The 25,603-nt window shown below is 39.5% G+C and overlaps 2 protein-coding genes across 9 annotated transcripts in view; one reads left to right on the top strand and one right to left on the bottom strand.

Moving 5' to 3' along the window:
• aatkb (apoptosis-associated tyrosine kinase b) overlaps nucleotides 1-17,692 on the top strand; it is a 73,849-nt gene extending 56,157 nt beyond the window's left edge. For 2 of the 4 annotated variants that reach the window (XM_031315060.2, XM_031315061.2), the window contains 11 exons: nucleotides 1,389-1,468; nucleotides 3,322-3,440; nucleotides 4,351-4,438; nucleotides 7,340-7,473; nucleotides 8,320-8,404; nucleotides 8,899-9,020; nucleotides 10,287-10,436; nucleotides 10,983-14,517; nucleotides 15,313-15,442; nucleotides 15,894-16,100; nucleotides 17,059-17,692. In XM_031315060.2, coding sequence (XP_031170920.1) covers nucleotides 1,389-1,468; nucleotides 3,322-3,440; nucleotides 4,351-4,438; nucleotides 7,340-7,473; nucleotides 8,320-8,404; nucleotides 8,899-9,020; nucleotides 10,287-10,436; nucleotides 10,983-14,517; nucleotides 15,313-15,442; nucleotides 15,894-16,100; nucleotides 17,059-17,087 — 4,679 coding nt within the window. In that variant the 3' untranslated portion in view covers nucleotides 17,088-17,692. Of the gene's footprint in view, nucleotides 26-1,388; nucleotides 1,469-2,990; nucleotides 3,109-3,321; nucleotides 3,441-4,350; nucleotides 4,439-7,339; nucleotides 7,474-8,319; nucleotides 8,405-8,898; nucleotides 9,021-10,286; nucleotides 10,437-10,982; nucleotides 14,518-15,312; nucleotides 15,443-15,893; nucleotides 16,101-17,058 lie in introns of those variants that run through there. The other 2 variants (XM_031315063.2, XM_031315062.2) reach the window with 2 other exon arrangements.
• A 4,371-nt stretch (nucleotides 17,693-22,063) lies between these two features.
• baiap2b (BAR/IMD domain containing adaptor protein 2b) overlaps nucleotides 22,064-25,603 on the bottom strand; it is a 102,466-nt gene continuing 98,926 nt past the window's right edge. For 3 of the 5 annotated variants that reach the window (XM_031314837.2, XM_031314834.2, XM_031314833.2), the window contains one exon: nucleotides 22,064-22,655. In XM_031314837.2, the coding sequence (XP_031170697.1) occupies nucleotides 22,493-22,655 (163 nt within the window). In that variant the 3' untranslated portion in view covers nucleotides 22,064-22,492. Of the gene's footprint in view, nucleotides 22,656-23,114; nucleotides 23,159-25,603 lie in introns of all 5 variants that reach the window. The other 2 variants (XM_031314839.2, XM_031314842.2) reach the window with 2 other exon arrangements.

A 25,603-nucleotide genomic window follows, 5' to 3' on the forward strand; every position in this document is an offset into this window, starting at 1 on the left:
ACGGCCACTTAAGAACCTGGAAGAGGTGCGTTCTGTCACTGTTATCGGTAGGGCTGCAACCAACTACTACTACTTTCATTGTTGATTAATCTGTCGATTATTTTCTGGATTCATTCGTTGGTCTATAAAATGTCACAAAATTGTAAAAAAAAAATGTGGATCAATGTTTCCCAAAAAGCCCAAGATGACGTTCTTAAATGTCTTGTTTTGTCCACAACTCAAAGTTCAGTTTACTGTCACAGAGGAGCAAGGACGTAACTTTGGGTTCAACATTGGGGGGGTTAACCCTTGTGTTGTCCTCGGGTCAAATTTGACCCGTTTTCTAGTTTTTTATAACAGAAATATGGGTTTCTTTCAAACAAATGACCCAGAAATAACATAGTTCCATGTATGTACGGATGTATGGATGTATGGAATCCATACAACGTCAAATTAATGATTACTTTCATTGAATTTTGGGTGTTTTATCCAATTTCATAGCATTTGAAAAAATAAATGTAAATGGTTTCAGAACAGTATCCTGACTGTCTAAACTTTGACAGATACCACTCAACATCCTGTAAGATGAGATCTTCACTTTTGAGCAAAATTGAAATTTTTAACATATCAATTCCTGCATTCTTATTTCCTGCACAATTTGTGCCTTTTCTGCATCATTATGGTGCAAATGTCTTTATTTATGTAAAGTAAATTATATTAGGTTTTTGGGGTGGGTTGCACTGGCCAGTTTTGATTATTAGGGGGGTTGTGACCCCCCCCCATCCCACCTGTAAATTACGCCTATGCAGATGAGTGAAGAAACTAGAAAATATTCACATTTAACAAGCTGGAATGAGAGAAGTTTTACTTTCTTTTTATATATATATATATATATATATATATATATATATATATAAAATGACTCAAACTGATTAATTGATTATTAAAAAAAGTTGGCGATTACTTTAAAAGTTACCTTGAATCAATTAGTCGATCTTTGCAGCTCTAGTTATCTGTGTTATATGTATTTTCTAAACTCATTTAGGTGTTTCTATTGGTATGCAAAGTAATTTAAAATGCAATAAATTACAGACGCAGTTGGATGGACACAATATATAAAAAATACAATAAAAGAAAAAAAACTAAAAATAAATAATAAAAGAGTAGTTAGAAGAAAATACAAACAAATAAAATGTAATAGTTACATATAAATAAATAAGTAAACTATAAAAAACACCTGTGTTGTATCACGATATTACAATATCCAAAGTTTAAGACGATATCTGGCCTTGTATATCGATGTGAATACAAATGGTTTTGTAAAGACCACAATAACACCATTAAGAGTGCGATGTTGGAGGTTTATCCATTACTGTGACACCTTTTTCCTCTATCTTCTTTTCCTCCAGTCCAACTCCTGAAATCCACAGATCTCGGCCGCCACAGTCTTCTCTACCTGAAAGAGATCGGGAATGGCTGGTTCGGGAAGGTAAAGCCCACTCCTGACACCAAGTACTGTACTAAAGTACAAATTTCAGGCACTTGTACTTTACTCAAGTCTTTTCTTTTCATGCCACTTTCTACTTCTACTCCGCTACATTTCAGAGAGAAATATTGTACTTTTTACTCCACTACATTCATCTGACAGCTTTAGTTACTTTAGACATTAGGATTTTTGCACACAAAACACATGTAGTTTATAAAATTCGACTTAGTTCATAAATTCAACTTTCCAACAATATATCGGCCTACAAGTCCAGCTGAATTGATTCATTGATTAAACACTTGGTTGATTGACAGAACAGTTTGCATCGTTTCCAGTTTCTGAAAGGTTTCTGCATTGATCACTTTTACTTCTAATACTTTCAGTACATTTACCTGATGATACTTCCATACTTTCACTTTTAACCCTTGTGTTGTCCTCCCGGGTCAAAACTGAAAAATCACTTAAAAAAAAATGTCGACTCATTTTTCGACTCATTTTCGACGTTTCTTTCAACATTTTTGATGTTTTTTGATGTTCTTTAGATGCTGTTTTTCAAGGCTTTCAATGCTTTTTGTCCCTTTTTGTCTTTTTTTTTAACATTTTGTGAGCCTTGTTCAAACATTTTAATTGTACTTGTGAAGGGCGTTGCATGGAACCATCCATGTTATTTTCGGGCACTTTGGTTGGAAGAAACTCAGACTTGACCCGAGAACAACAGGAGGGTTAAGTAACATTTTCAATGAAGGGCATTCACTTGGAGTATTTTTACAGTGTGGTATGAGTACTTTTACTTAAGTAAAGCATATAATGAATACTTCTTCCACCACTGCTGCTGCAGTCGCTGCAGCTGATGAAACGCAGCATCAGTGAGTCTCACATCGCGGCTGTTAGTCTTCGCTCTTATCCCCGCCGTGTTTAAATGGCCGACACGCTGAGTTACCTGTAATGTCTGAGTGTGTAATGCCAACCTGATCCCCGTGCCTTTGATGTCAGCTTGTCCCAGAAGTGATAGACTTAGCCCTTAAGGATACATTTTCCCATGGTAAAAATTTTCAAGGTAATGACCCTCCGCTGCAGGCTGAGCCATGTGGTGAGGTGCCGTGTTTTTAAGATAACAGATAGACTTTATTAATAATCCCACATTGGGGAAATTCCTGTGCTACAGCAGCTCAAAAGAAAAAAATGTACACACATCAGAATAACACAAATACACATTAAGTAGACATAGGAGAAAAAAAATATACATAAAGTATAAGAAGTAGAAAAAATAGGATTAGTTATAATAATAATAATAATAATAATAGTAATAAAACAAACATATTTACACAATAAACACCCTTATATAAACAGACAGTATATAAACACAGATATGCAGATGAGTAAGGTGCGGATGAATAGAAATGACATATTGCACAGTTGAAGGTAACAGAGAATAATAAATAAACAAATATGTATAGTGCAGAATATTGTCCAGTGATGGCTCATATTGCAGAAACAGCTAACCAGATAACATGTTGTCGTTCTCTCTCTCTCTCGTTCTCTCCCCCTCTGTTTCTTTGTCTGTTTCTCCTCCTTTTTCCAACTCCAACTCTTCACTCATGAATATACCATGCGTCCTCTCCATCCTTGCGTACCTTGATTCGGTATGTTCCATCTGTTTGTCTGCATTTTTCTGTCCCTGCACTGTCTTCGGATTCTCTTCCCTGAACCCCCCCTTGCATGGCTGCTTTATGTCTTTTTGTCTGTCTTTTGTGTAACGGTCACTCCCACTCATGCTCAATGGGTTTTGTTTGTGTGCAAATGTCTGTCTATCTGTCTTCCCTGTGTGGTATATGTCTCTATCTGTACGGTTTCAGGTTCTGCTGGGGGAGGTGAACGCAGGCCTAAATACCACCCAGGTGGTGGTGAAGGAACTCACAGCCAGCAGCAGCGTGCAGGACCAGATGCACTTCCTGGAGGAAGCCCGGCCTTTCCGGTACATATTTACCTCTGTCACCTGTCACCTGTCTTTCTGGTTGGAATTTCTGTTTTTCTTTCTTTCTTTCTGTCAGTGATGGTTAAAGTAACTCATACACTCTAAGAAATAACTGAAAAAAGTTCTGGTAGCTCATTACCCAGACTCAGAGTTTGACAGCAGCATAAATACTAATATTGCACATATTGAATGGCATCATATAAAAAAAACCTTTAATTGCACAATTAAGAAAAATAGATACTGTTATTGCACGTTTATAAATAAGTACTGTTAATGCGGTGTCATAGTTCACATGAGGTAGTATTTCCATATGTCAGTGTGGGTGTTTGGTAGAGCCCGACCCATATATCGGCGGGCCGATATTAGGCATTTTCAGAATTGGCATTTATAATGGCTGATAAATGAATATTTAAAAAATAAAATAAAAACGGACGAAATCCCCTTCAACCATGTTCTGAGTGTTGGCGTTGCAGTCTGTCCACCAGAGGGCGCTCTACAACCTCCCTGTTGGCAACACTCGTGTTTAGCCCTTTAAGTTTCATATCTTGAGTTTTATTGAGCGATTTTATTTATCAGAACTTTAATATGTTGATGTTCCTCTGTTCTGTTGTGACAATAAAACAAACACATTTATTTTTAAACTGTATTATCATATTATTTTAGTCTCATAAATAACTACAAATAACTAATGTTGGGAAAATCTGTTTATGTGTTGTTACGCGTTTCTGGATATATTTTTTTTAATATACATCGGCCGATATAGCTGATCGGATTTTTAAATCACCAAATATCTGTATCGATATCTGCCTTAAAAATCCTTTATCGGTCGGGCTCTAGTGTTTGGGACTGTTTGTACTGTCATAGAACAATGTGCCAGAACTGACTTTGTACCGTGTGCTGTGATCTCCAGTGGCCTGCAGCACCCGGCTCTGCTGCAGTGTCTGGCCCAATGCACCGAGGTCACTCCCTACCTGCTGGTGATGGAGTTCTGTCCACTGGTGAGTATCCTAACCCAGAAGCCAGGTGTGGGGAGGAGGCTTCACAGTATGACTCAAATAGATAAATTCAATTCAATTGTATTATTAAGTGTCATATCATAACTGTTATATACCTTATCTCCAGACACTTTACAGATAGAGTAGGTCTAGACCACACTCTGTAATTTACAACGACTCAACAATTCCACCCAAAAGCAAGCATTTAGTGTGACAGTAGCGAGGATCAACATGTTTAGCGTTAAGGTTAGGGTTAGGGTTAGGGGGATAAAATTTGATACAAATTTATGAAAAAGGAAATGTGGGAACATAGTGCCTAATTTTGGAAAAAATCTTAGAAATGTGGGAACATAGGGCCTAATTTTGGAAAAAATCTTAGAAATGTGGGAACATAGGGCTCAATTCAATTTCAATTCAATTTTATTTATAGTATCAAATCATAACAAGAGTTATCTCAGGACACTTTACAGATAGAGTAGGTCTAGACCACACTCTATAATTTATGAAGCCCCAACAATTCAAGTAGTTCCCCCAAGAGCAAGCATGGGGCTGTGGGAACATAGGGCCTAATTTTCAATGAAAAAAAAATTCTTAGAAATGTGGGAATATAGGGCTGTGGAACCATCAACACGCTCCCATTGGATTAACATCAATATACCTTTAAGTAGGAGTATGAATCTGAGAGAAGTGCTGCCTGCATTGTGGCGTAAATCTTCCTTTGTCGCTAAGTGTTTTTATGTTAGGCTGAACTACATTTGGTAACCTGATGAGCCAGATGGTTTGTTACACAGAACCCCAGAAGCCGTCATTTGAAACTGTTTGGTTTTTAAAAAAAATACTTGGGAGGTGATTGAATGAACCATCTGTCTATCACATCTGCCATTTTTGTTTTAAACGAACAGTCGCAGCCGCCACACGCACCTACAACACGCCGTAGCTGCCAGTCAGTAGTTCCTACAGGATGCTGATTGGTTCAGTTTGCTGCTGTTTGAACCAAAACACATGTACTCAAAGCCTGGCAAAACGGATTTTTGTGTGATATGTGATCTTGCAATTCTCGAGTGATCTTGTGATATCCTGATAATCTAGCTGCTGTGCAGGGTAAAGGAGACCTCGCAGTATGTGTAAAAAAGAATAATAAAGATAAAGTAGAAAAATCCAAGGGAATGAATCTCAGAGGAGTGCTGCCAACACTGTGGCGTAAATGTTTTTTTTGCCGCTATCTGTTTTTATATTAGTCTGAACTACATGTGGTGCATGAAGTGGAATTGAAAGCATCTACAGTAAAGTGTGAGATATGTAATGTAGTTAATAAAAGCCCAGGTCAAGTCGTTTGACCATTGCTTTAAAGGTGCTGTAGGTAGGATTGTGAAGATCCAGGACTTAGCCAAAAAATTTGAACATCGACAACTTCTCAGTCCCTCCCCCCTTTCCGCTAAAGCCCAAAACGGTCTGCTAAGCCTCTCCCCCCACAAGGGAGAATGAATGTGTGCATAAGCAGTGATTGACACGCAGTTAGACACGCCCCCCTGGCCCTGATTGGTGCATCTGAACAGGGAGCGGTGGAGTTTTGCAAATCACACTACAGGCTGTAGGTGGTGCCAAAGGAGCCGGATTTTCTTTTTAAATGACCTGCTTCATGTAGTACTACGCGAACATAGGATCGGTTTCAGAAAATATGACAGAAAGTTAGTTTTATAAGTCTTACCTACTGCACCTTTAATAATTAAAAAATCTGCATTGTGTCCTGTGAGTCATTCAATGCATTAAAGAGATTATAAGCTTCTCATAGAATGTAGTTAATGGGATTTTTTGTTAATTAACTTTGGCAATAAAACACTCTTGGCAGCTGCTGTAAACATTTGGCTGGTAAGCCCAAAGTTGTACCACTCAAACTGCAGCCTAAAATCCACCAGCAGCTCCAACAGGATGGATTGGTTTAGTAGATTTAACACCGATATTTATGGTGATATTGAAGTAATCAAATGACTAAGAACTGGCTTCCTTCCACTTTAGATCCATCAGTTTTTTTAGGGCTGCAACTAACGAATATTTTCAGTGTCGATTATTCAGTCGATTATTCTCTGGATGAATGGATTAGTTGTTCGATCTCTAAAATGTCAGAAAATGGTGAGAAATGTGGATCATTGTTTCCCCAAAATCCCAAGACTACGTCCTCAAATGTCTTGTTTTGTCCACAACTCAAAGATATTCAGTTTACTGTCACAGAGGAGAGAAGAAACTAGAAACATATTCACGTTTAAGAAGCTGATATCAGAGAATTTCTTTTTACTTTTCCGACTGATTATCAAAGAGTTGGCGATTAATTTAATAGTGGTGTAAATTGGTAATAGCTGATGAAATATATTGATCACAGGAAAATCGATCCACTAAGTTAATGACAGAAAATTAAAGGATATAATAATAATAATAATAACAATAATAATAAATAATAATACATTGGATTTATATAGCGCTTTTCGAAGTCCTCAAAGACGCTTTACATAGGATACAAATAAAAACTTGCCTTAAACATTTATTGGCCTGAGGAGGTAATGATTGTTATAGAAAGCTAATAATTTAGTGTGATTAGTAAGATGGAGGAGGCTGAAGGCTCTGTCAAGGAGACAAATTTTGTCCAAAAACATTCCATAATTCCCTCAGATGGCCGGATTGGTCTCTTTATCCCAAACAGTTCAGTTGTAAAACTGAGGACACAGAGTTTGCTGGTTCATCTGGTGCACTTTCATGAAGGATTCCAGATTCTAATACCAAGCCAGATCAACATGATCGAACAAGAGATGGGCGACTCTTTGTCCCATCAAGCACAGTAATGACACGACTGCCCTCCAGTGGCCAGTGGCTGCAACATACAGATGTTTTATTTCTGCGTACTGTGTCCAGGGGGATGTGAAGGGTTACCTCCGAAGCTGCAGGACCTCAGAAACCATGACCCCAGACCCCTTGATTCTCCAACGGATGGCCTGTGACATTGCCTCGGGACTCATGCACATGCACAAATACAGCTTCACACACAGGTAGCGAGCAATTTCTGCTATTAAATAAAAACAAGAGTTTCAGTGATATGGAAAGCTTTGCCATCAGATTAATCACAGCTAACACTTGTGCAATTTAAGAAAGCTGTTCAAAGTTTTTGTCGGTGCAATGATTTCCCTATGGTATGTCTTGTAAACAACCCATGTAACTCCTAATATTATTTTACCTTTCATATTTATTCATCTGTTTTGATATTGTGTGTAATTTTAGTTTTGGCTTTGTTTCTCTTCTCTTTTCTTTATTTCTTTCTATTTTAATTGGATTAAGCATCGGAGAATACCCAGATTAAGCCCCTCTGATGTTTTTTTTGCATCTCTCCATCACATCCTATGTTGATTATGTGTATGTTAATCTGTAGTATTTGCATATGTGTAAACCAATAAACTAAACAAAAAATGTAGAATTGCAACAGCAGACCCAGCCAGTATCTTGTGTTCGTTATGATCAGTAACGTCTGCCTTTTGCTTCTCGGTTGCTTCCTGGAACAATATCCTGGTGCTGCCTGAGTGTTCCTTACAGACTCCAGCATCAGTGATTTTGTTGCAGGCGGTGACCCTCATCTTCCGAACATCTCGATCCTGCACTCAGTCTGCAGCACCTTTTTCATTCCTTCATATGTGTTTTCAGAGATGGCAGTGCTGAACTGTAGTCATCTTGCTATCTGTGAGGTTTTGTTGCATGCAGGGCTTCTAAATATTGTTGTGCCTCTAGAAATATGACCCTCCTGCAATGTTCTGGTTTTGATATGTCTGTTTATAAATAATTAAGAGCGGTAACAGCTGTTTATCCCCCTCCTCCTTCCCCCTCCTTCCCCCCTGTGTAACCAGTGACCTGGCTCTGAGGAACTGCTTGTTGACTGCTGATGTCTCAGTGAAGATTGGAGATTATGGCCTGTCCCAGAGCAAGTACAAGGTCTGTTTTATCAGAAACAAAAGCACACAGTAAAATATGCAAACATAAACAGTCTTATCTTGCCAACAAACAATTTCATTTGTTTCATTGTTTGTTGTCTGTTGCTATGCCACATAACAGCCACTAGGGTCAAATGGGCAAACTGATTGGATGAGTGCATGAATACATTATTTAAAGAATAGAGCTAAGCTTGTTAGTGATTTGCTATCTAAGTCCCTTAGGTGCTTTGCATCTGCAAAAAGATCTAGCATTTACTCCACCCAAGTGAGTTTCTACAGATTCTACAGATTATTTCCAGAGCTGTTTTCATTTGTTATGGTTATAATATTAATATTTATCGCGTGTAGATGATAACAACAAGGCAAATTTAATTTGAAAAAGTAACACTTTTAGTCCGAATTAAATGTATTTGCTTTACTGTTCAGCTGATGTACGTGAATAGAAATAAATTCCAAAGTGTGATTCTCTTGTGTCCTCCCTGCCGCTCCCGTCAGGATGATTACTACGTGACTTCAGATCAGATGTACGTGCCGCTGCGCTGGATCGCTCCAGAGCTGGTGGATGAGGTGCATGGAAACCTGCTGGTGGCTGACCAGACCCAGCACAGCAACATGTGGTAGGAAACACACACACACACACACACACGCACACGCACAATCACACTGACACACTGACACACGCACACACATGCACACGCACACATACACACTAGACACACACTCTCACACCAAACACACACACACACACACACACACACACACATACACACCAGACACACGCATACACACACCAGACATACATACACACACACACACACACACACACACGCACGCACACACACTCTCTCACAATCACACTGACACTCACACACACGCACACACACACACACACACACACACACACACAGACACACACAGACACACACACACACACCAGACACACGCACACATACACACTAGACACACACACACACACACACACACACACACACACCAGACACACGCATACACACACCAGACATACATACACACACACACACGCACGCACACACACTCTCTCACAATCACACTGACACTCACACACACGCACACACACACACACACACACACACACACACACCAGACACACGCACACACACACACTAGACACACACACACACACACACACACACCAGACACACACCAGACACACGCACACACACACCAGACACACACACACTCACACCAGACACACACACACGCAGACGCATGCATGCACACGCACACGCACACACACACAGACACACCCACACACGCAAACGCGTGCATGCACACGCACACTCGCACACACACACACACACACACACACACACACACACACACACACACAAAGACACATGCACATTTAGTTATCTGAAAAACAAAAACGTAAGCGAGATTTCATAGCATAACGCATGGTTTTCAAATGTTTCAGGGTATAAAATGAAAAAGAATTTACTTTATACTCTATGTCAGTGTTCACAGGCTGGGGTATGTTATAGTTTTGCCTTCAATTCCTTTCATTTTTTGTTGAGTTCCAGCTCTTGATACCACAATGACAAGAGCAGAGGGCAGGCTTGGGGGACTCTGCATTTGAACTCATCTATTCCAGTCTTAGATCTTAACAGAGTTAAAGAGCAAGAGCAAGTCAAATACCAACAACACAGAGGATGTTTAAGACAATAGAAAACCAGTCTATACAGTTCAAAGCCCTGAATGTGAAGGAAAACATGAAGGAAGCAAAATAACCAAAAGTTATTTTGGGCCTAGATTAAGTATTTGTACATAAGGGAAATGACACATACTTGTTTTGATTACTGTTTTATGTTTCATCATCACAATATCCATGATATCCTGTGTCTCAGGTCTCTGGGAGTGACTATCTGGGAGCTGTTTGAGCTTGGGAACCAGCCCTACAGACACTACTCTGACAGACAAGTACTGACCTACGCTGTGAGGGAGCAGCAGCTGCGACTGCCCAAACCCATGCTCAAAGTGCCGCTGGCTGAGCGCTGGTGAGACACAAGCAGAAACGCATTTAGAAACATCTTTAAAATATTTAATAGTCCTTTTGAAGAAGCACAAACATGGCAAAACACAATATTCAGAGCAACACAATTAAGAGTGGATTCTCATCTCTATTGCAGATTCAAATTATTGTGCTAATTCTTCTGGTTTTGCTTACCTGTATTGGGGACATTTTATTTTTCCAGTTGTCTCTTTTTTATCCCTTTTATTACAACTTAACTAATAAATTCTAGAGCCACAAAGATTAGTCAATTAATCGATTACTTGTCAACTATTTTGATAACCGAATAATCGGTTTTAGTCATTTTTTATGACAGTAAACATTATCTGATTCAAGCATATTTTCTGGTTTCTTTACTCCTCTGTGACAGTAAACTGAAATAAAAAATGATCGACAAAATAATCGACACTGAAAATATTTTTTTTGTGTTATTTGACCAAAATTGGGCACATTACATGTAGTGCACCGGAAAATCTGATGAAATTGGCATGTTCTCTTTCATATCTTGTGTCTGTTTTATTGTTTGTCTCAGGTATGAGGTGATGCAGTTCTGCTGGCTCCAGCCTGATCAGAGACCCACCGCAGAGGAAGTCCACTTGCTGCTCAGCTACCTGTGTGCCAAGGGGGCCAGCGAGGCCGAAGACGACTTTGAGAGGCGATGGAACTCCCTTCGTACCAATACTGTATTCAACAGCCACCGTGGGGCCTCGGCAATGTCACGAGACCACTCCTCATCAACGTCATCCTCTTTCCCTCTCCTTGAGCAATTTTCAGCTGGTGATGGCTACCACTCAGAGTCCGGGGATGATATACTCACAGTCACTGAGACCAGCCACGGTCTGAACTTTGAGTACAAGTGGGAGCAAGCCAGGGCAGACCAATCGTTTAGAGCCTCGGACTCCTCTAGTACCCTAGGCCAGGCCACCCATCATTTTCAGGAAGCAATTTACACACCTGGGGGCTTCGTGGGAGGCTGCCCCATGGAGAGCCACAGCCATGGAGTTTCTCCTACTTACTACCAATCAAAACATCTACATGCTCCAAACATACTTCCTGTCCTCAGTGCCCACAGCCCCTCGGTAAGCAGTGAGTACTACATCCGCATCGAAGAGCCAGTAGACTGTAACCTTGATCCGGACTATACCATGTGCTCCTACAGCCCGGACTACCAGGGCAGCAGTGGAAGCTTTCTGACTGGGAGTGCTGACTCAGGCGAGTGCATTGCCTGCCCATTACAGGCTAAGAACATGGGTCCCTATTGGTCAGGAGACATCCATAAGTCAGATTTGTACGACTCAAATGACTCAAGTCCTGCTATCTCTCTGACAATGGAGCCTCTTTTAGGGCAAGTGTTGGACAACAGCCCACTACCACCCTGGGAGTCTAGTCACTATGTGTCCTATAAAGACAGAGATGGGGGTTACTACTATGAGCACTCGCCCCCTTTGGGAATAGATCACTATCTAATTGGAGGTGAGGCCTCCAGTGAGCGTCATCAGGAAAGCTGGGGGTCAAGGAGCCTGCGCCAGGCCTTGGGTGAGTTGGAGAACCCGCTAGGTATATCCCCCGCTGTAAGCGTAAGTGCACCTCAACAGGCCTACAGAGACACATACCTGGACACAAGTCAGACCTCTATTATAGGAAAGAACGTGACAGGGGGTTACTACGACATGATGGGCTCCCTGAGGAAGACTATGCCCAGCCACAGCAGGCATAGCAGCCACTCTGTGAGTATTAACATGGAGACAGAGGGGGCACTCTTCATTGGTCACAGAGACAGTGATACAGAGGAGGAAGAAGAAGAGGACATATTTGTGGAGAGACACACCTGCAACACTTGGCCTTCAAAACATCGCCACAGCAGTGTGGGTCACCACAGACGGGCTAGCCACAGCTGCAGACAAGATGCTTATGTTGATTTCCATTACACAATGCCAAGTACAGACATTGAAGACTCCTGGCCGGAGGAGCATAGCCTGGCCTTCCACTCTTTGCCCAAACCTATTGACTATCTTGAGACCCACCAGGCCAAAGATAAAAGTGCCTGCCTTAGTCTAAGTAAACATCATGCAATGGTGCCTTCAGACAATTGCAATGCATACATCTACCTGTGCCATGAGGGCGAGACTCAGGTGCCGGCATCTGGAGAGTGCTGCCACTCGCACTTTGTTGACCCGCTTACAGGCTTGCAAGTCAGAAACAACAGCTTCAGTCACAGCTACAGTCACAGCAGCTACATCAGCGACAAGGCCATCGACATCCCAAGCAATGACGAGATCATCAATCTATCCCCGGCTCCAGGGGGTCCCATTGTGGCCAAACCTGCCTTGATAAAGACTGAGGACAGAAGAGAGCAGTATGTTGACCTTACAACAGATGATGCACTCTTCAAAGAGAAGAGGGAGCATGTAATCAAAGAAATCATGCAGAAACCGCCAGATCATAAAATAGAAGAAGTGACCCTGACAATGACTATGAGCACCCCGCCTCCTGCTGACAACATGCATGTGATGGTGGCCCTCACAGATCCGCAGTCAGAGCTGAGCCCCACTGGCGACAGCGGTGTTGACCAAGGAGGCTCCAGTGTGAGCCTCGCTGACATCCTCGACTGCAGTGACGACGACGACGATGACGACGACGACATCACAGATGATATCACCGACGTCACCTCAGGCATCTTCGTCGACGAGTCGAGTGAGCTGAATGCTTCTCCGGCGTTCAAGTCGCTACAGAAGCAGGTAGGCACTCCTGATTCCATGGACTCCATGGATCTGCCATCTGCAGCCGGATCTTGTGAAGGCTTCAGCCCTGCGTCCTCCCACCCTTCCAGCTCACCTAAAGCTATGGACAGTGGCTATGACACAGAAAATAATGAGAGCCCTGAGTTTGTACCCAAAGAGCCTCATGAACCCCGTGAACAACCTCTGGGAAAGCCTACCCTTGATACAAGCCTGGAGGAGGACAAGGAGCAGGAGGAGCATGAGGTCAAGGATAAAGTAGTACCCACAGAGGGTGAACCATTATTGGATGAAGACTTGGCTTTAGGAGCCTCACAGACAGGCGACCACATCCTTTTACCACTGAGCGATAAGACTCCATACAGAGACTCTGCCTACTTTTCAGACTATGAGAATGAAAGGCAGTCCAGGGATGAAGGGGAAGAACTGTCCGAGAGAGTAAGAGATGAAGAAAATGTTGAAAAGGAAAAGCACATGGGAGAAAAGAAGGGTGAGAAAAGGAAGAAAGAGGAGGAAGAACTAAATGACACTATAGTGAACAAAGATCTAAAACTTGAAATGAAACAGATATCAACAGGAGGAACAGAATCCTATTCTCTACCAGAGATGGATGCATATTTGACAGAAACGTGTGGCCAGGATGAGGCATTGGGGCTACCTCTGGAGCCCTCTGACACTGCTTCAATGGACGAATGGCCATCTCAGGAGGAGAGCTCATCCTTTGGAGACTGGGCAGCAGAGGTGGTGGGGGCCATGGAAGAAGCCCTTGGTGCCCTCAATGGAGATTGTACCTCCAACATCAGGGTAGAGGAGGATGAAGTGGAAGACTCTGTTCAAGATTTAGAAACAACAGGAGAGCAAGAACTCAAGACAATTCAAAACAAGCCATCAGGGATTTCCGGTGAAATCCTGCACACTTTACCAAAAGACGAGGTGGCCTTGCAGCACACGGCAAGCATCAGGCGGTTTTCTTCTTCCTCTCCGCCACCTCCAGCTGCCCCTCCCCCTCCGCTCCCTGCAACAGAGGGCCGAGGGTCTCCAGCTGATGGGGAAGACGCGGATGAGGAGGGCGGCGACACTGATGACAGCGACGAGTCAGATGAGGAGCTGCGAACCTACAGTGTGCGGGAGCAGAGCGGAGGGGAGGAGAGCGAAGACGAGTGCCACCCAGTGCCCATTGTGGTGAGTGACTACAGCGAAGCCCACAAACTGCGCAGCCTCCTTAAGATGCCAACGCTGCTTACAACAGACAACCTAGACGAGGGGCTTGAACCCAAGAAGAAGACTGTGTCTTTTTTTGACGATGTCACCGTCTATCTGTTCGATCAGGTGAGTGGCATTCAAAAGGCTTTATTATTTATATAATATTTAAACCTGCATTAATCAATATTTTTGATAATAACATTAAGTTAGCGTGTTGCTAGCCTTTTTTAGTCTTAACTCATTGCTTTGGTTTTATGGTTGTATGGTTCAGTCTGGGCCACTCTAATTAGTATAAGCCAACAATTTAAATTTGTTTTGATAAACCCACTGAACACCATCTGCCCAACAGCAAATGGCAGACACAGTTACAGAGTAGCTAGTGGGTGGACATAGTTGATCAACTAGCAGCTAATAACCTAGATATTTTTTCTCAGAAGTTAGTGGGGACTAAAACAGAGCTAAAAGCGGAGGGAATATAGGACTTTAATTCATCAGGTGAGAATAAAGGCTAATTTTGCATTAGGAAGTTTGTTAGCTTTAACATGTTATTACCATATCACTTTTGCATATCCTTCGTCTTACTTACACCTCACTTTGCACTGGCTTTGTAATGCCTACTTAATCTACACTTTATGTAGCCTTTTGTATTCTGTATTCCTGTATTGTATTGAATGTGAAACTGTATGTTGTCCTGCACGCTTATGCTTTTCTTGGCCAGGTCGCCGTTGCAAATTAACCAGGTAGGCTGTTGAGAAGGGTTCTCCCTTCTCAACAGCCTACCTGGTTAAATAAAAAAATTAAAAATAAAAACAATCTTAAAAGCCAATGAACTGCTAGGGCTATGTATCTATGAGCTTGCTTTGATCTTAAGTCTGTCTAAGATCATTTTCATTTTCTTTTACTTAACTTTGCTGCCAATAGGAAAGCCCAACTAAAGAGTTGGCTGAGCATGGCTTCCCTTTAGGAGCAGAGGGTCTGAGTTCATGGAGCAAGTCCCAAGAAAGGCTTAATGTCTCTGATGACTCTTCAGATGGGAACATCTCAGAGGAGAGTAAGTACAAGACCACATTTATTAATTTATTAGTGTTGAAATGTTATATAGTGTAAAAACAAAACTGTGATCAATCTGCTTGAGCATCAAGACATCAATGAAAATATAAACTAAATATCTTATTATTGCATATTCTATTCACCTTATATATGCTTCCTCTAGTCAATGTTATTAGGAAACACTCTATTAACTTTCAGTGTTATGCAGATGATACCCAATTATATCTATTGATCAAGCCAGATGAAACCAATCAGTTAGTTAAACTTCAATATGCATTTACGACATGAAAGCCTGAATGACCTACACTTTCCTGATGTTAAACTCATTTGGGTCTTTGTTAATTATAGAGTATTGTCTAGACCTACTCTATCTGTAAAGTGTCTCGAGATAACATTTGTTATGATTTGACATTATCAATAAAATTTTATTTAATTTAATTATCTGCTCCTAGGTGCAGGGTATGAGTGGGAGGACGACTTCCCGCTGCTCCCTCTACCAACATCCTCAGTGGCGTCTGACTCCCCTCCAGCCCGCTCCATCCCCACAGCTCCGGAACCCAAACCCACCGTACAGTTCTCCCGCTTCACTGTCTCCCCCTCCAACGTGTCCCGTTTCTCCATTACTCACATCTCTGACTCGGATATGGACTCCGCAGGAGGTGGGTCACCTCTATCTCACAACTCTCTTTCCTCATAACAGACATGATTTGTCTTTGATTGGGGGTTTTACTGCTGTGATTCTCACATAAGATGAACTTCCAATTTTTTGTCACTGTTTTTCAGATTTGAAAATGGTTTGTGAGTGTGATATCTTTTCTAGTCACCTTAAAGACTGTGAGCACAAAACACAAAAAGCATTTTGAGCTGGTTTGTCCAGGAGTAGTGTTTTAGAAGGCCAGAATAAACTACCATATATTACATCTAATATATGGTAGTTTATTCTGGCCTTCTAAAACACTTCTTAAATGTGTACTAGCTATGTATTGTATCTGGAGTCCTGGACTAATTAAATAAGATAAAATTGAACTACCTGTGTTAGTCCTCATTAGTGAGAGGATTTTCTCACAGCATTGACCTCTGGGTGCAGTGAAACATGTTTTGTGAGATTGATAATGTCCCCTGGATTTTCTGTGGATATGGGACGAATGTTTTAATCAAAGTTAGTTTAATTTCTGGTGCTTGCTGTTTCAAATTCTCCAAATAATAATATTCTATATAAACAGATATTTTTATATTATATACATTATTTTTTATTTAAACCTGGCTCCTCTTAAGGTTTAATTTCAGCCTTGACTCTTGAAGTAACCCTAATGTAAATCTAGACAAATTCCAAATCATGTATGGGCACGTTTTAACTAAGATGGTTGTTAGAAGGCTACTTTAATTGTTTATTTGACTTAATCCCGGTCTGGGAAACTAGCCCATTAAAGATGCAATTGTTGGCTACAACGTGTTGCCACAGACTTACAGTCAAACGTCCCAAACCAATGACATGATAAACTTTCTTGCCAAATTTCGTAGAAATCTGCCAACATTTTGGAGGAGCAAGATGCCTAATCGCCTGTAAAGAATGCTTGTGTTCATTTATCCTATTCTGCCTTGTTTTGTGTTTTGCAGGAAGCAGCGAGGATGGGGACAAAGAATAACAAGCCATGGATATTTACTGCCTGTCATACAACAACTTGGCCTGCTCGCATGACTTCTAATTTATTTTTTAAACGTCAGGTTTTAGAAACACAAGACAGTGCCTGTTATCGCCTGTGGACACTTTTAAATGGTCTTACTGACCTAAGCTGAAAAGAGAATGGTTAATATATAAAATGTTCAGAATATTAATATATGCTGTATGTATGATGTAAAGAATCTATGAAAACAGGGGAAACTTGTATGTTGAATTGTGCATATTTTTGGATCAAAGAGACACAATGGAAGGACAGACCTTTGGAAAGCATTTGCCACCTCTTTCACTTCTTAATTATGATGGGAAGCTTTCATGAGAGTGTGGAACCACCTGGACTTATGTATAGAAACAGGACAGTTGTGCAAACGGTCGCTGAGTTAAACTTTTCGGATTTTCAACAAGGGATCAGCACTTTGAACAAGACTTTACAGCTCCACAGACTTTGTACTTTTTAGGAAATTCCTTTACTTGTCTTAATTAATATCAACGAGAATCCTTGAGGTATCACAAGTAATATGATGTTAATATCTGGGTTCATCCCGAGATAAAGGACATGCTAGTGTAATAGAAGGAAGCAAAGGGTATTTTAATGGGTCATGTCTGGTTACAGAATGTTTTTTTGTGGAAACAGCTGATCGAACCTGGACAATGTGATATTTTGGGACTATTTCTTCTGTATCAGGACCACTACTGCACTGTTTTACATAAATATGTGGCTCATTCTCTCCAAACCAAATTCAGTGCCAGCACCGCCATCACAACCCAACACTCTTTGTTGTAAACATCAGGCACAACATTGTCACTATAGTGACAGGAAGTGGTGGAAGTCATTTTGGATTTAACTCTTATTAAAGGTTTAACAGGATTTTCAAATATAGCAATGCATGGTTTATCTAGGAAACAGTATCTATAAGAATGTATTGCTTCGAAACAAAAGGGGACCGTTTTTGTTTTTGTTTTGGAGTAGAGACAGGCACACATGGTCATGGAAATCCATTTTCATGTTTCCTCCTGCTGCCAAAACAAATTGGCAGCAACCATTCATGATTTGGTCTGCTTCATAAAAACGCTAGTTCTCTAATAAAGACGTGGGCCAGTAGGGCTGGGCGATGTGGATGCAATCTTCATCACAGTATATGTAATGTCATAAAGTACTTTTTTCTGATCTTCACTTTGAAACGTTAGTTAAAAAATAAAATGTCTACTTTGAAGTTAAACGCCTGCCAAATTAAGGTTCTTCATCACATTGATGCAAAGATCCCATACCTCCAATATTGCCAGAATTCATAATAGTAATAGAAGGATATTCCCAATGGTGTTGTACAACCAGAATATTAAAATAATTTTTTAATAGTCAGTGTATATCATCATATTGCCCAACCCTACAGGCCAGTATATATCAAAATACAAACCTGCACAACAATATTAAAAAGTCTGTTAAATTCTATTTTTATTTTTTGTCATATTTATTTTTTATTTTTTATTCTAATTCTATGCTTATGCGTATGTAAATCAGCACATTTTACATCCAGTATTTCTCAGTTTCTGCCCGTTCCTACAAGAGAAATGAGAAGAGCTGCCTGACACTACTGTTACTCTCACTTGCTGTATATTGGCTACACTGAGCTTGTTTGGAGCGGTTTTGTACTATGATTGTGGTATTAAGCTAAAAAAAACTGTTGAACCTTTTCAGATTCGAAAGAAAAAAAATGTTTGTTCTAACTGATTACAATTTGGGTTATTTACATGTAAAACAGGAATGAGATTTAATGGCACTTAAAAGCGGAAATATTCAAAAACAAACTTGTTGTTGAGCCATGTTGCTTTGAGGTGGAACAGATCAATTCAGTGTTAAAGCTTTAGTGCGTAACTTTTTGATATTAATGAACGTCTGTTACATTCAAGCCGTTGACAAATGAGTTGATACAAAGCTAAATAAGACTATCAGCTCCACACAACTCTCTCTGTATTTCTCAGTATGACTATGTTCAGAAAATGGTGTCGTCTGGAGACTTTCGTGCGCAAAGCATCGAGTGAAGATAATGACCTCTTCTGAAGAGTCCATCATGTTTCTTTAATCCTCCGTGTCCTCCTTGGTTACAAGCAACTGTGTGGAGGAGGGGGTGGGGGTGGTGCGCGATCACAGAAGGCTTGTACCATGTGGATGCGCCGACAGTGTTGTTGTCATTACTTAGAATTCCTCATGGGGGAGACAGAAACTACGCACTATAGCTTTAAGTCTTATTTGTCTGATCAGCTGGTTGAAAGGCAATCAAGGGCTGATGTCATGATCACGAAATGTTACAATGCTTTGCTTTCTGTGTGTATAAATGTAAGGAAGTGAAATGGAAGGTGTGGCTGCTGTTTCAAAGCTGTCTTTAAGTGTTTGTTTGCCTCCCAAGGCTTTAATATTCTGTAACAGTTTAGCATAGACCCATCTACCGTAGACCGCTGTCCGTAATATTTTTGTATCTCGACAAGAATACTTTTAGGAGTATTGATGTACTGTACCTGTACAGATGGGAAGGTTATAAATAATAATATATGTCTCTTATGTTTTATTGTTGCCAAAGAGATGTGTTGTTGTGGTTCAGGGGCAACAGTTGGTGTTGTTTTCACCCCAAAATGAAGACAGAGAGGAGGAACATTACAGGAGCTTTGGCCTGGCCGTTAAAAAACGTGCAGGTGAAGATTCGGTTTGCGATACTGTCAGGAACATGTGCCCCCACACTGACCTGGTCACATCATTACTTTCTGTACCTTCTATCAATATAAATAAAGTCTGTTTTACACATCTTAAGATATCTTTTGACCCTTTGTTAATTTTCTTTTAAAAAAGATCATTCTGTCCACAATAGGAGAGAACAGAATTCACTCTGGTATTAATGACTTTCCACACGGAGGTTTAACCCTTGTGTTGTCTTCCCGTCGACCATGCAACTTTTTGCTTTTCAGGGTCAAAATTTGAAATTAAAAATTTATTTTCAACATTTTGTTGTTCTTTTTTGACACTAAGTCACTTTCCCCGCTGTTTTGCACTTGTTCCGACGTTTTTGAAGCTTTTCCTGACGTTTTCGTCACTTTTTTCAACATTCTTTTGTCACTTATTTTTTTAAATGCTATACAATTCAATAAAACACCCAAATTCGATGAAAGTAGTAAGATTAATTATTTTACATGTGAAGAGTAATGGTTGTATCCACGTTATTTTCTTTGACAATTTAGTTGAAAGAAACCCAAATATCTGAAATAGAAACTTTTTGAAAATGGGTCAAATTTGACCCGAGGTAAACAGGACGGTTAAGGAAAATCAATTACAAATACAAACTGATAGAGAATTCAACGTGGAAAAATCTTCTGGGCTTAGGTGTATGCTGGGTTCAGCCTGTTTTTTTATGCCTATTCTTGCCTATGCTGTGTCTTTCGCCACAGGAAAGCACAGAAAGCGCTCTTCCACGTACAACTGTAAGCAGGGAAGTAAGAGAGGAATGCTATTGATGGCGATGTCAGGTGGAACGGTGAAGTCGCCCCCCCCCGCATCTCCTTTTTGATCTCCTCTATAAAGACACACACATCATGTACAGTAGTGTGATCCCAACATTACAGTACATACAAGAAAACGGCACAATGCAGGTAAACTTAATTCTTTCTTTATTCTCAAAATTAAATTGAAAAACAGACACTTTGTTTGCCATCAAATCACATGATACAGGTTTGACTGTCAGTCACACCTCGTCTTCATGTGTCACTCTGAGTTACACCGATACAAGTTTTGTCAGTTTGAATGCCCTTTCTTTTCTTTTTTTTAACGAGGAACTACACCTAGGTTGAAAACTCTGCCTGCACTGCCATCTAGTGGTTGCTGTGGTACCTGCACAGTAGGCCTACAGCGCTTCACAATGTACAATTCTGCAATGCTATATATATCACAGTTTGGTGTGGTCCCAAGTACAAACCACACCCAGCTGTCATGATGGGTGAGTCTGAAGTTAACAGACTTAAACCTTTCAACCCATAGACGTCAGAAAAGTATTGCTTTTGCTACATAGGCTATAAGATTTAAAGTGCAGTTGCTCTTAAGGTGCGCGATCATTGCCGACAGTGTTGTTGTCATTACTTTGCTTTAACCGTTACTTTTGCTCAGTCTAACTAATAACTTGTATCAGTGTACTCCTGATTGCTCGTCTTTCTACATCAAAGTTATCTTAACCATGACATAAGACAATATGCTATCACAAAGTTCTTCTTGTCGATGTTATTATTTAATTTCTCTGTTGAAAATGTTGCCTTAAGAAGATATTACAAACTGCTTGTAGACAATATTAATCACACATCAAATCAATGTCATCTGAGAACCACTACAGTACATTATTACTGCAGCAACAAATAGTTATGTTATAGTTAATAAATAACTAATATTACAGAATATAGGATTTCCTGTGAGTACACAATTAGTTGAATATACAGTACTATGAGCAGTGTGCTTATCAGTTTCAATGCTATCACTCAGCACAAATTTATTTCACAGACACTGTTGATTTTTCTGACTAGTCTATTTTTTCTGCTGTGTTTCAGCATATGTATTTCTCTCCATCATCTGCTGAAACATCTGACTTGTCACACTTTAGATTATCCACCTTGGTCCAGACAAATAACTATTCTCTTCTGTTTTCTAGGTGTGCATGTAACTGTGTTTGACGCAGCACCAACACAAGTTGGTAAGCTTGCCCTGTGAGGAGGCAGTAATAACAGGTGAGGCTAAAAGGTGAAACACCTGACGAGATGTGTGGCTTGTCGCCAGCCCTTTTGTTGACAAGGCAGAAGGGAAGACGCTGTATTTTAAAAGCACAGGGATGTTGCCAGGCGACTTCTCAGACTGGCTGCAGATCCTGTGAGTCCACATCAGTCTTTGGGTAGTGATGCGATGTAAGAGGCAATTATTCAGGCTTTGTAAATAAACCAAGAATCCAAATGAGCCACACAGGCTAAAATCTATTATATGTTATGAAAGTGAAAAGGTGAAACAACTCCACTGCTGTCCGTAACTTATGTGAGCACATCCCTTTACAGAAATGCATTTCCCAACGGAAAAAAAAAATCAAGAGCAAATTAAGTTAAATTTGTCTTTCAATGTGCTTTCAATGCTAGAAGATCAAATGTAAATCAATTCTAGCTTTTTATTTACATTACAGCATCTCTCAACTAATACACATAACTGTAAATGTGAATTATTGTGGTGCACTTCATTTGCTGGTCATAATAATTCTTATTATTGTATAGGTGCACTTTTGTAATTCTGTGGTTGAATTAGAGCTTAACAGTGGAGGGGAGAGGGTACAATTGTGCACCAGGGATCCACCTGCAGCTGGATTAAACTGAGGGACAACTTAGTTCTCCCACGGGGGGAGGTGAGGCCTTCTCCAAGGAGTCATAGTGACCTTTGTCAGACAGGTCCTCCTCGATTTCATCCTCATCTTCAGAAAGGGGCGGTTTGGCTGGGGCCTCCACTGCCGGCTCGAAGGGTGGCTCAATGCTAGGAGGAAGAAAGAATATACAGTGAAAAAACATTTTATTTCTTTTTTTAAAGTTTAATACATGTAATGCAAATCATGCATGATGCAAATGTCAGAAAAAGTCAAAGAAGGCACAGGATGAAACAGCTCTTTTTTTTTTTTTTTTTTAGCAACGGTGCAGTTGAAAAAAGTAGTGAAGTAAATAAGAGTCCCATGAGCCATGCAAAAAAAGAGGGAAAGTTGAGCATGAAGCTGAAACATGCCAAACATTTCCTTTATTATGCCCCACAGTATTATGCCCCACAGGTCAGTATGCAGTCACATCACACACAAAACAGTAACAGTGATGGAAATAACCCAAAAGCCGCTCAACGACACCATAAGCCAACATGACAATGAAGCAGTTTTTTATGCTAATGAAAAGCTGAAAGATGAAGTGGTTGCATGAAGACCCAGAAGACCTGTGGTCAGTCACTTACGATGGGTTTTGGTCACTCAAAAGCGGGCGTAATCAGGCCCTGTACTGAAAGGCAAAGACAGCCTCCATGTATCAACATTCAGGATCTTTTCAAACACCAAGTGACATTATATTCTTATGTAATACAGAAGTAAGTATGAATACTATATACAGTGTGTTCTTACATGCTTTACAGTATGTAGTGTATATTTAATAACGAGTTACACAAGTTACAATCAATATTAAAGGAGCACTATGAGGATTTACAATGTCAACAAATGAGACCATGACTGAGACGACTGGCAGCCGCCATTTAAAACCTCACTGTTTCCTGTCTCAGGCAGGATGTTGTCTGTTGTCCTCTGTACTCCTCCACCTTCCCAGCTGTGAAATCCAACTTCGTGAGTAGAGGAAAAAAGTCATACTATACTATGACTTTTTAAAATCTTTTTTCGACATACTATACTATGACTTTTTTCGACATACCATACTATGACTTTTTTTGACTTACCATACTGTGAATGTTTTTATACGTTTTTTCAACTTACCATATTATGACTTTTTTCAACATACTATACTATGACTTTTTTATGACTTTTTTTTCGACATACTATACTATGACTTTTTATGAATTTTTTCAACATACTATACTATGACTTTTTTCGACATACTATACTATGACTTTTTATGATTTCTTTCGACATTCTATACTATGACTTTTTTATAACTTTTTTCGACATTCTATACTGTGACATTTTTATTACTTTTTTCGACAATACTATACTATGAATTTTTCATGGTATGTTTTTGACAGCAATACGGTGGTCCAATGGTTAGCACTGTGGCCTCACAGCAAGAAGGTAAAGGGTTCAAACCGTTGTCGTCTGGGGCCTTTCAGTGTGGAGTTATCATCGAATGACTCTAACCCTGGCTGCTGCCATTATTATTGAGTATTAATGGTTCACACCCTACCAATTGAGCCATCGAGTTTTTTTTTTTTGACATGCTGTACCATAACTATTTTTCAAAATACTAAACTATGAATTTTTTATTTTTTTTATCAGAGACTTTTTTATGACTTTTTTCGACAAACTATACTATGACTTTTTATGACTTTTTTCGACATACTATATTATGACTTTTTTATAACCTTTTTCGACATGCTTGACTATGACTTTTTTCGACATACTATACTATGAATTTTTTTCGACATACTATCCTATGACTTTTTTATAACCTTTTTCGACATGCTTGACTATGACTTTTTTCGACATACTATACTATGACTTTTTTATTACTTTTTTCGACATACTATACTATGACTTTTTTATTACTTTTTTCGACATGCTATACTATGACTTATTTATTACTTTTTTCGTCATAGTATACTATGACTGTTTTATAACCTTTTTCGACATGCTTGACTATGACTTTTTTCGACATACTATACTATGACTTTTTTATTACTTTTTTCAACATACTATACTATGACTTTTTTATTACTTTTTTCAACATACTATACTATGACTTTTTTATTACTTTTTTCAACATACTATACTATGACTTTTTAAAATCTTTTTTCGACAAACTATACTATGACTTTATATCGACATACTATACTATGACTTTTTTTTCAAAATTTTCGACATACCATACTATGACTTTTTTTGACTTACCATACTGTGAATGTTTTTATACGTTTTTTCAACTTACCATATTATGACTTTTTTCAACATACTATACTATGACTTTTTTATGACTTTTTTTTCGACATACTATACTATGACTTTTTATGAATTTTTTCAACATACTATACTATGACTTTTTTCGACATACTATACTATGACTTTTTATGATTTCTTTCGACATTCTATACTATGACTTTTTTATAACTTTTTTCGACATTCTATACTGTGACATTTTTATTACTTTTTTCGACAATACTATACTATGAATTTTTCATGGTATGTTTTTGACAGCAATACGGTGGTCCAATGGTTAGCACTGTGGCCTCACAGCAAGAAGGTAAAGGGTTCAAACCGTTGTCGTCTGGGGCCTTTCAGTGTGGAGTTATCATCGAATGACTCTAACCCTGGCTGCTGCCATTATTATTGAGTATTAATGGTTCACACCCTACCAATTGAGCCATCGAGTTTTTTTTTTTTGACATGCTGTACCATAACTATTTTTCAAAATACTAAACTATGAATTTTTTATTTTTTTTATCAGAGACTTTTTTATGACTTTTTTCGACAAACTATACTATGACTTTTTATGACTTTTTTCGACATACTATATTATGACTTTTTTATAACCTTTTTCGACATGCTTGACTATGACTTTTTTCGACATACTATACTATGAATTTTTTTCGACATACTATCCTATGACTTTTTTATAACCTTTTTCGACATGCTTGACTATGACTTTTTTCGACATACTATACTATGACTTTTTTATTACTTTTTTCGACATACTATACTATGACTTTTTTATTACTTTTTTCGACAT

Source organism: Sander lucioperca, chromosome 22 (genome assembly GCF_008315115.2).
Source record: "Sander lucioperca isolate FBNREF2018 chromosome 22, SLUC_FBN_1.2, whole genome shotgun sequence".
Taxonomy (NCBI): Eukaryota; Metazoa; Chordata; class Actinopteri; order Perciformes; family Percidae; genus Sander; species Sander lucioperca.